Raw genomic sequence first — 11746 nt, forward strand, 5'->3', positions numbered from 1 at the left:
CTACTGGCCCCGGGGAGGATTCTGGGTAATTGACATTTGCCTGGAAAGTCTATGCCTTTCATACAGGTTTCTACGTTTATCACCTCAACATTGTCATTGTATTTTCTTACAGTTTTTGAAGTAGCACCCATCTGCTTGTACCTGTGTGCCCCGTAGCATTGAAGAGACCCCCACCCCAGGGGGCTGAGGGGGATAGTTCTGGCAGGATATGGGGGCCCAGGAGGGAGGAGTCTTGGGGATACCCAGGCTTGGCTGAGCATCTAGGTGGGCGTGGCAGTGACCTGGCCGAGAAGGAACAGGTGTGGAGGTGTGGCAGGAAGTGGAGAGAAGACTCCCCCACAGACTGAGGGTCACTCTCTGGGCCAGCAGAGTGAGGGGCTGGACAGAGGTCCCTGCACCCTGGCAGGAGGTGGGGGCTCTGGCTGATCCCTCAGGGCGGGCACAGGCAATGTCACCCCCTCCACGGGACCTAAAAAGGACGTCTCCACTGAGCTGACTCAACCAGCCTCGGGCCGGGCCTGGGGCCAGAAGAGCGGTGGGTCCCCCTCCACCCCCCCAACATGTAAGGTCCGAGTCAGGAGAACAAATGGGACTCATACACCGGATGTGCCACCATTTAAAGGCGACAAGTCCCCCAACTGAGTATCAGATACAATTCTACCTCTAAGTCCTGGAGGGCGGGGCCAGCATGGACTCAGACCCGACCACCCTGGAGTTCTCGATAGAACCTGTGCCTGGAGTGAGCTGGTCCCTGGCTCTGTGGAGGGTTTGGGGCTACCCCACAACCCCCTTCATCTTCACGTCCCCCCTCCACCCACACCACTCACACCACCCACACCACGCACTCACACCTCCCACATCACCCACACCACCCACAAATGGCCACCAAGACACAGGGAAGAGGCTGTGAGGGCCCTGGAGGGGGGCAGGAAATTCCCGTCTGCAAACACTCGGAGTGTGGTCCAGAAGGGTGGGTGGGCTCGCCCTTAGCCTTGGCCTCCTCCCCACGTGCGAAGGGCTGGATGGGGCCAGAGCAGGGCCCCCGGCCCAGGGAAGGGAGAAGGGTAGCCGACGCACACAGCACACACACACCACAGAAACATGAGTAGCCCTTGGGTTTTGTTTATTGTTTAATAAACAAACTTTTTTGCACGTCTGGGCGAGTAGATGGGAAAGCCAAAGAGTGCCATTGACATTTTCCACGTTGTTGGGGTTACAAGAAGATAATCACGCCTACTCCTCTCTCAGTTTTGGGGCCGAATTGGTGGTCATGTCGCTGACAGCATCTTAAAGCTTCCCCTTGTGTTTACGTAAACTACACACGACCCCACACACACCGAGGTGCGGTGGGCAGCCGAAGTCCCGACACTCTCAGCAGAACCGGGCGCCCCCACCAAGGAGGGTAGGCGCCGTTTCTGCGGGGCGTGAAGACCGAGGCGAGGCACTAACCCTGTTCTGATCTCGCGGGACGGGACGGGTGAGCTGGGCACTGTGGAATTTGGGCGGGGCGGCCACATCAGGTGCTGGTAAGAGAGACTTTGTCACGTGGGAAGTGAGATGGTCAGGTTCTCAGGGAGGCGTCTGTTGAGGACCCTCCAATGCTCCCACGGCATGTTACCTGCACTGCGCTTGGCTTCCTGGGGACACCTGGGTGTCCCCTGCCCTCCCAAGACTGCCCCTCACCCTGCGGGACCTGCAGCTCCCTGCACGCTGCCTGGCACTCGGCAGGTGCTTGGAAATGCTTCCTGATTGAATGAATGGTGGATGGATGGGTGGACCGATGAGGAGTGGGTCAAGGATAAATGGCGGGACGTCTCTTCCTTGTCACCGGGGGACAAGGCTGCTCTCCACAGCCTGGAGATCGAAAAGGGGGCGCATAGAATTTGATCATGTCATCCAATCTCAGAATTTCAAGTTTGGGGAATCTGGGATCAGAACCGGTAGTTGACTCGATCAAGGTCTCACGTGAGAGAGGCCAGGCGGGTGCTGGACACCCACCCGACACATGCCAACCGTTCTGTTTTTTGTCTTTTTAAAGTTTTTAAGACACACTTAAAATGAGATGTTGACTCAAATGACTTGTGGGGAGAAGGAAGGACTGGGGGGAGGGGTTATCAGAGATGAGAGGCCTGGAAGCCAGGGGATGAGGGTGAGGGAGGGGAGGGGCAGGAGCGCAGCAACAGGAGCCCAGGGGTGGGAGGGGCCTTGGCGGTGGTAACAGGGTTTGGGGTTGAGGGAGAACTGTGGGGAGGCAGGAGAGGAAGGGCAGGTTTAAAATGGGGAGGGGTTTGACGGGGAAGGTGATGGGAGTTTGGGGTGACATCGCCTGTCAGGGATGAGGTGACCAGGGTGGCATTTTGGGGCTAGGATGAGGAGGAACTGGGAGTGGGACATCAGGTTTAGGGGAAAATGACAGGCTTGGAACCAGAATGACAAGGGACTTGGTGGTGGTTGAGTGGGTGGGGGTGACAAGGTTGATGGTTGAGTGATGACGGTGACGCATGTGGTGATCTGAATGACCATGATGAAGGTGATGATGACTTGAAGCAAGGTAAACACGTCAGTAATACTCAACAAAGCTCAGAGTATTGATTCCTACCCAAATAACTTAAGAAGCAAAATAGTCCTGTCTGGTACCCAAGGACTGTTTAGCTGCCCAACCCGAAGAGCTGGGGAGCTAGACAGAACTCTGTCCCATCTCCATTTTTTTTCCCCCCAACAAAAATAGATGCTCTTCTTAAAAAAGTCAAGTTCATGATTCAGAAACTGGCTAGGTCTTTCAGGATCTGAGCGTTACTAACTCGGCAACACAAATGAACTGCTTAGCCACGTAGGCCAGGCCTGGTACTCCTTCGGCCACAGAACGAGAAAACGCCCCACCAGGGACAGGTTCCACTAACCCCTGCGAACACCTAGGGGAGGGCCGTGTTGCTGCTCAGACTTCGCCAGGGGCACTTGCGGTTCACCTGCATTTCCATTTTAAGAAATATGGCTAATCTACAGGGGGAAGGGGCGTAGAGTATTGGAGATTTTGGTGGGTGGGGGTTGCCCGAGAGGCAACTCCAAGGCGACGTATTGTGACTCAAAGCGGCTAATCGTTCCCAAATGGAAAGCGAGCCAGGAGGCTCCCCACTTTGAAAACTGCACTTAGGGGTGATTTCAGGACGCCAAGTGGGCATCGGAATAGACCAAAACATGCGGACCCGGGGATGGGACCGAGTCTCCACGCGATCCTCACGGGAGGGTCGGAAGCTGTTTTGGTTCATCCCCCATCGTTCCTAATTCAGAGTTTTAGACAAGAGAGGACCTTGATGGTCACTGGGGTCAAGCCCCTCCCTCACGAGGGGCGAAATGGTGGGCTCGCTAAGGGTGACGCAGCGAGTTAGTGGCAGGGCTGGGACGAGGTCCCGGCCCCCCAGCAGCCAACCCGGGGTTTTCTCTCTGCCTGACACATGGCCGCTGCACTCTGCAAAATCCTCAACTCCATCACAAAGATCTAAGGACTGCGATGTTGAACTTGAAGTGAGTGCGAGTCGGATGTGGCGTGTGAGAATTAACGAACGAAAGGGGTCTTAGCCCAGGTCACAGTGGTTGGTCATGCAAGAATACGTTACAAGGACCCTGTGGCCGAGGCCCCTCGGGGAGGGACGTCGACACACCGAGTCCTGGTCCAGTTGCCTTGTTTTTTTTTTGTCTTTTTTTATTTTATGCTAAAATTTAAAGTTTAGAACGACATGCTACTTATCTTACTCGTTTAAAGATTAAATTCTTATTCTTATTCTTAATCATGCATGGGGAAAGAGGGGGGAGGGTGGCCTTCATCATTGCATTGAGCGCATTGCATTGGTCACACAGTAGAGGCACAAAGAATAACACAGCGAAGCGTAGCGCGTTCACCGGGTCTGACACGAGAGCGAGCAAATTCGCCCACCGAGGTTAGAAGCGACCGCATCAGGTGAGCTCTGCGGGGACCCCGAGGATGGAGGGGGCGGGGTAGAATAGTGGGGGCTCTGCCTAGATCTCTGCTTAGATCTCCTCGTCGCTAGCCTCCTTGAAGGTGGTCATGTCGATCTTGTCGGGGAAGATGATGTTGACGGCCATGTCCTCCCCGCTGTTGTAGCGCAGCAGCAGCTTCTTCTTCTTGTTCAGCATGCGGTTGTAGCGCAGGTTGGCAATCCAGGCCTCACACTTGTTGAGGAAGACGATGCTCAGGGTGCCCAGCACCACCAGACCGGTCAGCACGCCCAGGATGGTGAAGCAGATGGCCTGGCCCTCGGAGAGGAGCGGGGTGTCCTTTTTGACCTCCCTCATGGCCACCTTTAGGATGTGGTGCTCGGGCTGCCCCACGGGCAGCTCGTGCACCCCGGGGGTCACGCGGTAGGCCAGCCCGGGCCCGTTGGGCACACGGGTGCCCTGCTGGGAGCTCGCCGCGCGCTTCTTGCCGCAGAGGGGACCTGTGAACTGGGGCCGGCACCGACACTCGAACCTCACCTGGGAGTGCTGCAGGCAGGTGCCCCCGTTCAGGCACGGTTCGGAGGCACAGTTGGTCACGGAGCGACTGCAGGTTTTGTCCACGAAGCCAGGGGGGCAGCGGCAGCGGAAGTCGCCCCCAATGTCGGTGCAGGTGCCTTGGTTCTCGCACGGGTTGGAGGTACAGCTGTTGACCACGATCTCGCAAAAATTGCCCGAGAAGCCAGGGGGGCACAGGCAGGAGGCATACGAGGCCTGGCCATCATCGTCCACGCAGGAGCCGCCGTGCTGGCAGGGGGAACTGCAATACAGAAGGGGACAAGGCAAAGGTCCCCTGGGGGGTGGGCTGGGACAGTGGTGCTGCGGGCAAATGCTCAGAACACAGGAGGGGAGTGAGTGATGCCAGCCAGGGGTGCTGGGGAGGCGGCGGGCACTGGGACCCCTGCCTACCAGGGCCTCTGGTGTCCGAGGCAGCCGCCCACTGGGTGGGTCGTGCCCCTCACCCCCACCTGGAGCACACCGACCTCCCGGATGCCCATCTCTCCTACCAGAGGTCTGCCAGTGAGTCCCTGGACTGGTGGGGGAAACTGAGGCTGAGAGAGGCAAAGTTAGTGATAAGGCAGGGCTGGAGGGAGCCCCCTCCTCTAGCTTGGTCCCTACGCCCCCAACGCCGAGCCACACGGGACGTCCCTGACGGTCTCCCCCACCCCCCATCACCACCCCATTATTATTTTTACTTTTATTTTCAGCGGAGCGAGCCTGCAGCCCATTGTGCAGAAACCCTTGGGGACCCTCCGAGTGAAAGAAATACGCGGTCTGTCTTTGCGCCCCTGCCGCTGGTTAATAGTGGCTCATTCACCCAAGTGCAGCTTGCAGACCGAAGCTGTTTGCTCCAAGCGGAGCGCACGGAGCATTTAACGTAAGTGCTTCTAAAGGAGCGGGCCCTTTGTCATCTGATAAATGCCGAAACTCCAGGGAAGAAAGGGGGGGTGGGCGCGAGAAAGCCGCGTCGCCCCTAGGAGGAGGGCGGCATAGGAGCAGGGCTCTGAAGGAATTTCAAGGACCCCGGGCTGGATTTTGTTAGAGAGAAAAGCAAAATATTTTAAAGGGCTGGCTCTGAATGTTCCCTTCTCTCCGATAAGCCGGCACGGTGTGCGATGTCGCCCCTGCCCTCGGAGTCCTGATCTTTCCACGCCTCACATGTGCCTGCTTGTGGCACCAGCCAGTCCGCGTCCTCCACACCACCCTGCAATGCCAGGGCAGGAGGCGCTGGTGTGGCAGGGCAGCCCCTGGGCCAGGGGCTAGGGGTCCCAGGTGGAATTCTCGCTGGTGTCAAGATCTCTCCTAGCCTCCCTTTTAGCCCCCTCCGTGCAGCTATGCACATAAGGGCCAGAGGGGGGGCTGTGGGGAACCCTGCTCAGGGAGGCACAGGACCGACCAGTGGCCATTCTGCCTCGGTGCCCACTGCCCAGGATCCCAGGGCTCCCTCCCCACTCAGGGTAGCTGAGAGGTGGACCCCAGCCCCTGGCCCTTATGGCTTGTCCTCCCCATCCCGCCCCCGCCCCTCCCTGTGCTGGCCCACAGCCCCCTCCCCTCCCCCCTCAGCCAGGCAGCCTCCTCCTGAGACACCCCCAGCAAACCCACCTGCAGAGCTGCCCAGCCCCTAAAACCACCCCCTAAAGTAGGTGTGTGGGTTTCACAAAAACAGCCTGGGGCCCTGCGGAACTGATCTCTCCCCCCACCCCACCCCACCAGTCGCCTGTAGAAAATTATGCAGCTCCAAGCTCCGAGCTCCATCCCAATCTACTGTCATTCACACACGGGACCCGGGGAGGGCAGGGGAATATGAAATCGCCTTCGGGATCATTTGAAGAAATTATGGAAATGACACTTCCTCTGATGGAGGGCGGCCCCCCACGGGGCTGCAGACTTGCTGGTCTTTTGTCAGGCGCCAGGTCTCACTGGCTGAGGCTGAAAGGGGCTTTAGGGGCGAGAAGGGGAATCAGAGGCCGCATTCATCAGAGCCCAGGTAACGGGAGGAATATTTACCCGTTGACCTCGCAGGGCCCGTCCTTCTTCTGGCAGTTCTCTCCCGAGAAGCCAGGGGCACAGGTGCACTGGTAGTGGCCCTTCTGCATGGTGGTGCACGTGCCGTTGTTAGCGCAGGGGTTCGAGGTGCAAGCCCGCATGTCTGGGGGAGGGGAGAGAACATCAGACCAGGGAGGGGAGGGGGGACAGAGGCAGGAAGACACACCTCCAACTGGTCGAGAGAGGGACCCCAGCTAGGCTGCCTCCATGTCTCCGCCTGTGGCCACTGCCAACGGTCACTGAGTGGGGTCCTGAGGAAGAGGTGTAGTGACCCCCCCCAAAAAAAAATATTCCTGAACAGCTTAGGGAGCTGAAGGAGGGCCCTTGTGTTCGGTCACGGGGACAGAAAGTCACAGCTGCTCCCTGCCACTCCACCCAGATCACCTCTCCCCTTTTCTGGGGAACCAAGTCACCCCTCAGTCCAGCATCATCACCTTCATGACAGACACCTTCCTCCCCTAAAAGTGCACTGAGCTCCCCATGCCTGCCTCCTCCAGGCAGCTTTGCACACCCAACTCTTCGTGGTTTTTTTGTGTGTGTGTTTTTTTTGGGGGGTGGCTGCCACTTGGGGGACTAGTACAGCCCAACCGTTAGAAACACCAGAGGCCCTTTGTGCCAGCCCATCCCCAGGGGCAGGGGGGAAATGGAGATGTGATTTAGCCCAGCCCTGCCTCCTCCTCCAGGTGGTCTCTGCGTGCAGGTTCTGAACTAAGGGGGCCCAAGATTAAAAGGCTGGCTCTTTTGAAGGCAGCAAGATGAGAACTATCGAGCCCTCTCCCGTCAGCGTGCGTTTCCATGAACACGGGTACGTTCCCACCGCCTTTCGACACCTCCCGTCACGCACACTTCATTATCCCGGCTCAGCGAGCCCAGGACGCGCCGAACAAAGGGGCCCGGGTCAGGGGCTCTCAGACAGTGCGGCCCCCAGACCCCCGCCTGCCTGGGAGGGGCCGTCCTGTGCCCACCTCCCGCCAGCTGCGGAGGTCAACCCCTCCCTCCCCGATCCGTGCCTCACTTTCTCCAAGTATAAAAGGAGGGGCTCTCGCTGGTGGGTCTCCGAGGGACCTTTTTTTTAGCTTTGATTTTCTACCAAATAGAAAGCCAGAGACACAGCGAGTTAGTTAAGGCAGATGGTGGGGAGGGGTCTACACATGGACAGATTCCCCCTCTGTTACAAAGACCGCTCCCTGGCGGAGGGGAGATGGCAAGCAATCAATAGAGAAAGGCCTGGACGCCATGCTGATGGCCTATCCCGAGCCCACCAGGCGTTCCTGGGAGCCCAGCTGGGAGCGAGGCAACATAAAGAGGATTTATCATTAGGGAGGGAGGGCGCCAGCACAGCCTGAGCCCGTGAGCCTGGCGGCCAGCTCCTTCCTCGGCCTCTGCTCAGGGCTCGGCGGCCACCTGGGAGCCTGAAATATAGGCTGAAGGGCGGTGACGACCCTACCTACTCCTGTCCCCTCAGTGTCAAGCCTCCTGAGCAGAGGCCGAGCCCACCTTTGCCCAAGGAGCAGGCTGCCCGTGGGGGAGGGGAGCCGGGCCTACGCAGGGGCAGGGGCAGGGGCAGCAGCTGCGCTGCCTGCGACTGACTGACCGTGACAGTGACAGCCTGAAAGACCAGGGGAAAAGGGAAAAGGGAGAGGGCCCTCCATTACCCGGGAGGCCGCTTCCCCTGGACCCAGCGTCCTAAGCTGAGGGCCTGTCAACCCAGGGAGGAGGGGACCTTGGTCTGGAAACCCCGTGGGGAGTCCCGGGCTCAGATACCCAACTGGGTGGGCTCCAGGCTGAATGCCTAATCCTAGATGGTGATGTCTCTGGGATCCTCTGGTCCCCAGTTAGAGCTCCTGCGAGGGCGCGGTGGGAGGGGCAGCAGAGCTGCAGGCCTGCATGAGTCAGCTGCTGATAAAACTGCGCCATAGCGGTGGGGGGTGGGGGGGAGCTTCAAGGACCCAAGACATGGGTGGGGGGGTGCTTGATTTTGAAAACTAGCTGCTCTTCCGTTTCCCTTAAGGGAGGGCATTAGAAAAGGCCCAGGTGAGAATGAATCCTGAGCAAACCCTTTGGCTTCTCTGAGCCTCAGTTTCCCTATTAGTCTCTGCTAACGTTGGGCACCAGGGGACCGAGGCCCTGCCTAGGCTGCGGGAGTTTTCTCCAGGACTTCCTTCTGCCCAGGTTTCCAGGCAGGTTTTGCCCAATGAGAACGATCTCAGAGGAACATGTGCGGCCTGAAAACGCAGCCAACTCTCCATCGCTCGGGGTAATGGAGGACAAAGATTGCATAAATTAATGAAATCAATAGATAACACCAATCCATCCTTTAACCTCTTCTCAGCCTTGCCCAGGCCCCCCTCCACCTTAGTTCTTCTGTCCCAGCCCCCAGCCCTGACCCCGGGCCGGCCTCAGCCTCTGCTGCCCACCCCTCAGCGCTGGTCCCCGCCCCTCCCCTGTTTGCTTGCTTGCTTTCGGCAGCTCTTCATAGCAGTCTCCAGTGCGGACCTGTTGGAGTTTTCTTGCTGCGTCACACACACCCCTGTCCTTCCTACTCCCCAAGCTTCAGTGACCGGGGCAGGCTTGTGGTCCCCACCCGCTCAGCTCTGTGTGGTGTGTGCTTACTTTGGGAGTGTTTACTCCACAGGCAGCCCCCCGACACTCCACCCCAGGGCATCCTCTGGGTACAGGGTGCAGAGGGAGCAAAATCACGTCCCTTACCTGTGAGGAGGCTCCTGCCACCATCCATGGGGAAGTGTGTTCACAGGGCATTACCACACAGGGCATCAGGTGCATTAGAATAAGGTGGGAGGGGGAGGACAGGGGTGAGGGTGGGGGAGGGCAGGGGGAGTGCCCACCTATGTCGCAGTAGTGCCCGTCCCAGCCTTCGTTGCAAGTGCACTGCCAGGGTTCGTCGCAGAATCCGTGAACACAGCCAGGAAAGGGCATGCATTCGTTACACTGGGGTCCCTGCCAGCCAGGGTGGCACCTGCAGGGGGCGGGGAGAGTACATTTGAGGATGGGCAGGGGTGACATGGGAGCGGGGCTGCTTTCTGCGTACAAGGGCCTTAGGGGTCTTTGCACAGTGCCAGGCCAGAGGGTCCCAGGAAGCAAACACCAGTCACCTGAATGGAAAAGCTTCAGCAGAGGGGCCGTCTGAGGAGCAGACAGAGGGGCCCTGGGAGGCCAGAGCGTGCTGTGTGCTGCGTTTTGCTGCAGTGGCCCGCAGAGGTGTGTCATCATCAGGAGCTATGGCTGTGCCCCACCCCCTGCCGTCCCCCCCCCCCCCAGGTTTCTGCGTCATCGCACACGTTTCCTGCGGGGGTGATGGTGACAAAGCTGTTTTTTTGCAGCCTAGTGGCCAAGCCCCTTACCCCCTTTTTTTCTGCCTGACACCATGACTCCCTGGATTCTGCCCTAGCCCCCCACAAGGTGCCTCAGGGGGAGCACTCCATTACCTGCAAACATTGTCCTCGGTGCAGAATCCATAGTGGCGGTTACAGGGCGGGAAGCATTCAGCTCCTGAGGCACAAGAAAGGTGACACCATTCATCTCACCAGGCCCCAAAGGCCACAGCAAGGGAGCACACACCTTCTGTGGTCCTACCGGCCTGGCACACAGTAGGTCCTTCCCATCAACCCACCCAGGAAAAGCTCTCTACCATGTTCCTGCTTAAGGAGTGACCACAGACCGTTGCTTTATTCTCACCAGCAGGTCAGACATCTCATTTCCCTCCAAACAAAGTGTGAGACCTCAAGCCCTGAAACTGGGGAAGGGGGAGGTGGGTGGACAGGCTTTGACCCCTGGGCACTCAGGCAAACCCTCAGTTTTGCTAAGTGGGCTGGAGGGGGAGCAGATTTTGAGGTATTCATCTCCGGGGAAAGCCAGGCAGGTTCACCTGGCAGCTCCCAGGTAAGGCATCTGGATATTTGTGAAGGTTCATCCCAGTGAAGCCAGGAACCCAAGTCAGGGTCCCCTCCAACTTCCCCTGCCCCACACTCGTCATCGGAAAAAAAAAAAACTGCGCCACAGCTTTGCAGAGCTTGACTGCAATCAATCCTGACCCTATTTAAAGATTCTGACGTCTTCATAGGCGCCTACTGTGTGCATTTACGTCAACCTGCACCCCAGCTTTCCAAACAGCCCCCTCCCTCATGCCCACCGGTGCAGTGGGGCGGGGGCCCTGCGGGAGGGGCCACTCTCGCTGTCAGAGGCAGATGGCCGCTGAAGGCAGAAGTGTCGCATCCCCTCACCTAGAGAAACCACGCAGCAGGGCCCAGGCCAGGCTCCTGGTTGGGAATTTGGGGCTGTGATGGCAAAGTCACCCCCGCTGCCCCCACAGACCTGTACCCCGATGCTCGCACAAAGACCCCCAAAGTTGCACCCCAGAGCCTTTTCACAGGTCTCCCAGCATCACCTCGTTTCTCCTACCTCTTGTCTCAGCGCACCGACACCCCTCCGAGCACCACTTTTGTGAGGCGGGAAGAGGCTGGGGTCCCACACCTCCCCCCCCCCCCCCCCCCCGGGACCCCCAGGGCCGGGCTTGGCGCGCAAGGGGAGCGGAGAGGGCGAGGCAGGTACCGCGCGGGGGCTTAGGGTTAGGCGGGACGGGCGGGAATTCGGGCGCATGGGACGGGGCGTGCAGGGCACTGGGCGGCCGGGGGGCGTCGCAGGCTTCCCCAGAGGGGGCGCGAGCCGAGCCGCCGGGGGCACTCACCATGGGCATGGTGGCCGAAGGCCAGCAGGAGCAGCAGGACGCGCTGGAGGGCTGCGGTCGCGGTCATCGCGGGGCGGCCGGGGTCGCGGTCCCGGGAGAGGCGCGGGCGCGGGTCCGGGTCCGGGCGCCGCACTGGGCTTCTGGTTGCGGATGCGAAAGGGGGCGCGGGAGCGCTGTGAGGGGAAAGCCAGGGCTGCACCCGGCTCCGCGTTGCGCTCTCCAATGCCGCCGCCGCCGAGCTGCCGCCGCTGCCGCGCGCACCGCCCTTTTCGTACCGTCGCCCCCCCGCCCCCCCGCGGCCCCCGCCCCCCGCCCCCGCCTCCGCGCGCACGGGGCCGGCGCCGGCCAGTCCCGGTGACCCCCCGCCCCTCCCGGGGCCGCCCCCCACCTCTGCCGCGTCCCGGAAACCCGCTCGCGCACGAGGCGCACTCTTGGCTAGACGGGCACAGGTACCCCGTGCGCGTGGAGCACACGTTCCCCACA

At 59.7% G+C, this 11746-nt stretch overlaps 1 protein-coding gene across 3 annotated transcripts; it reads right to left on the bottom strand.

Annotated features, from left to right (window-relative positions):
• Positions 1–1114: 1114 nt before the first annotated feature.
• On the bottom strand, positions 1115–11508 carry DLK1 (delta like non-canonical Notch ligand 1). Of its 3 annotated transcripts, none has more exons than XM_036316877.1 (6): positions 11264–11508; positions 10005–10068; positions 9405–9535; positions 6520–6661; positions 4492–4771; positions 1115–4266 (listed from the first exon to the last, which is right to left on the bottom strand). In XM_036316877.1, exons 1-6 carry the CDS (start codon positions 11328–11330, stop codon positions 4027–4029), a joined length of 924 nt encoding a protein of 307 aa, XP_036172770.1. In that variant the 5' UTR covers positions 11331–11508; the 3' UTR covers positions 1115–4026. The 3 variants fall into 3 exon arrangements, with proteins under 3 accessions (XP_036172770.1, XP_036172760.1, XP_036172752.1); XM_036316867.1 differs by having other exon boundaries at positions 1115–4272; XM_036316859.1 differs by having other exon boundaries at positions 1115–4771.
• Positions 11509–11746: the final 238 nt, after the last annotated feature.

This window comes from Myotis myotis, unplaced genomic scaffold (genome assembly GCF_014108235.1).
Source record: "Myotis myotis isolate mMyoMyo1 unplaced genomic scaffold, mMyoMyo1.p scaffold_m19_p_1, whole genome shotgun sequence".
NCBI lineage: Eukaryota > Metazoa > Chordata > Mammalia > Chiroptera > Vespertilionidae > Myotis > Myotis myotis.

What these genes read in the sequence shown, in the direction of transcription:
- DLK1 (XM_036316859.1), bottom strand. Translation starts at nt 11,330, where the DNA reads ATGACCGCGACCGCAGCCCTCCAGCGCGTCCTGCTGCTCCTGCTGGCC. An exon ending in CTTCGGCCACCATGCCCATG is followed by an intron (nt 10,069 to 11,263) that starts GTGAGTGCCCCC and finishes CTTGTGCCTCAG; the next exon opens with GAGCTGAATGCTTCCCGCCC. An exon ending in ACCGAGGACAATGTTTGCAG is followed by an intron (nt 9,536 to 10,004) that starts GTAATGGAGTGC and finishes CGCCCCCTGCAG; the next exon opens with GTGCCACCCTGGCTGGCAGG.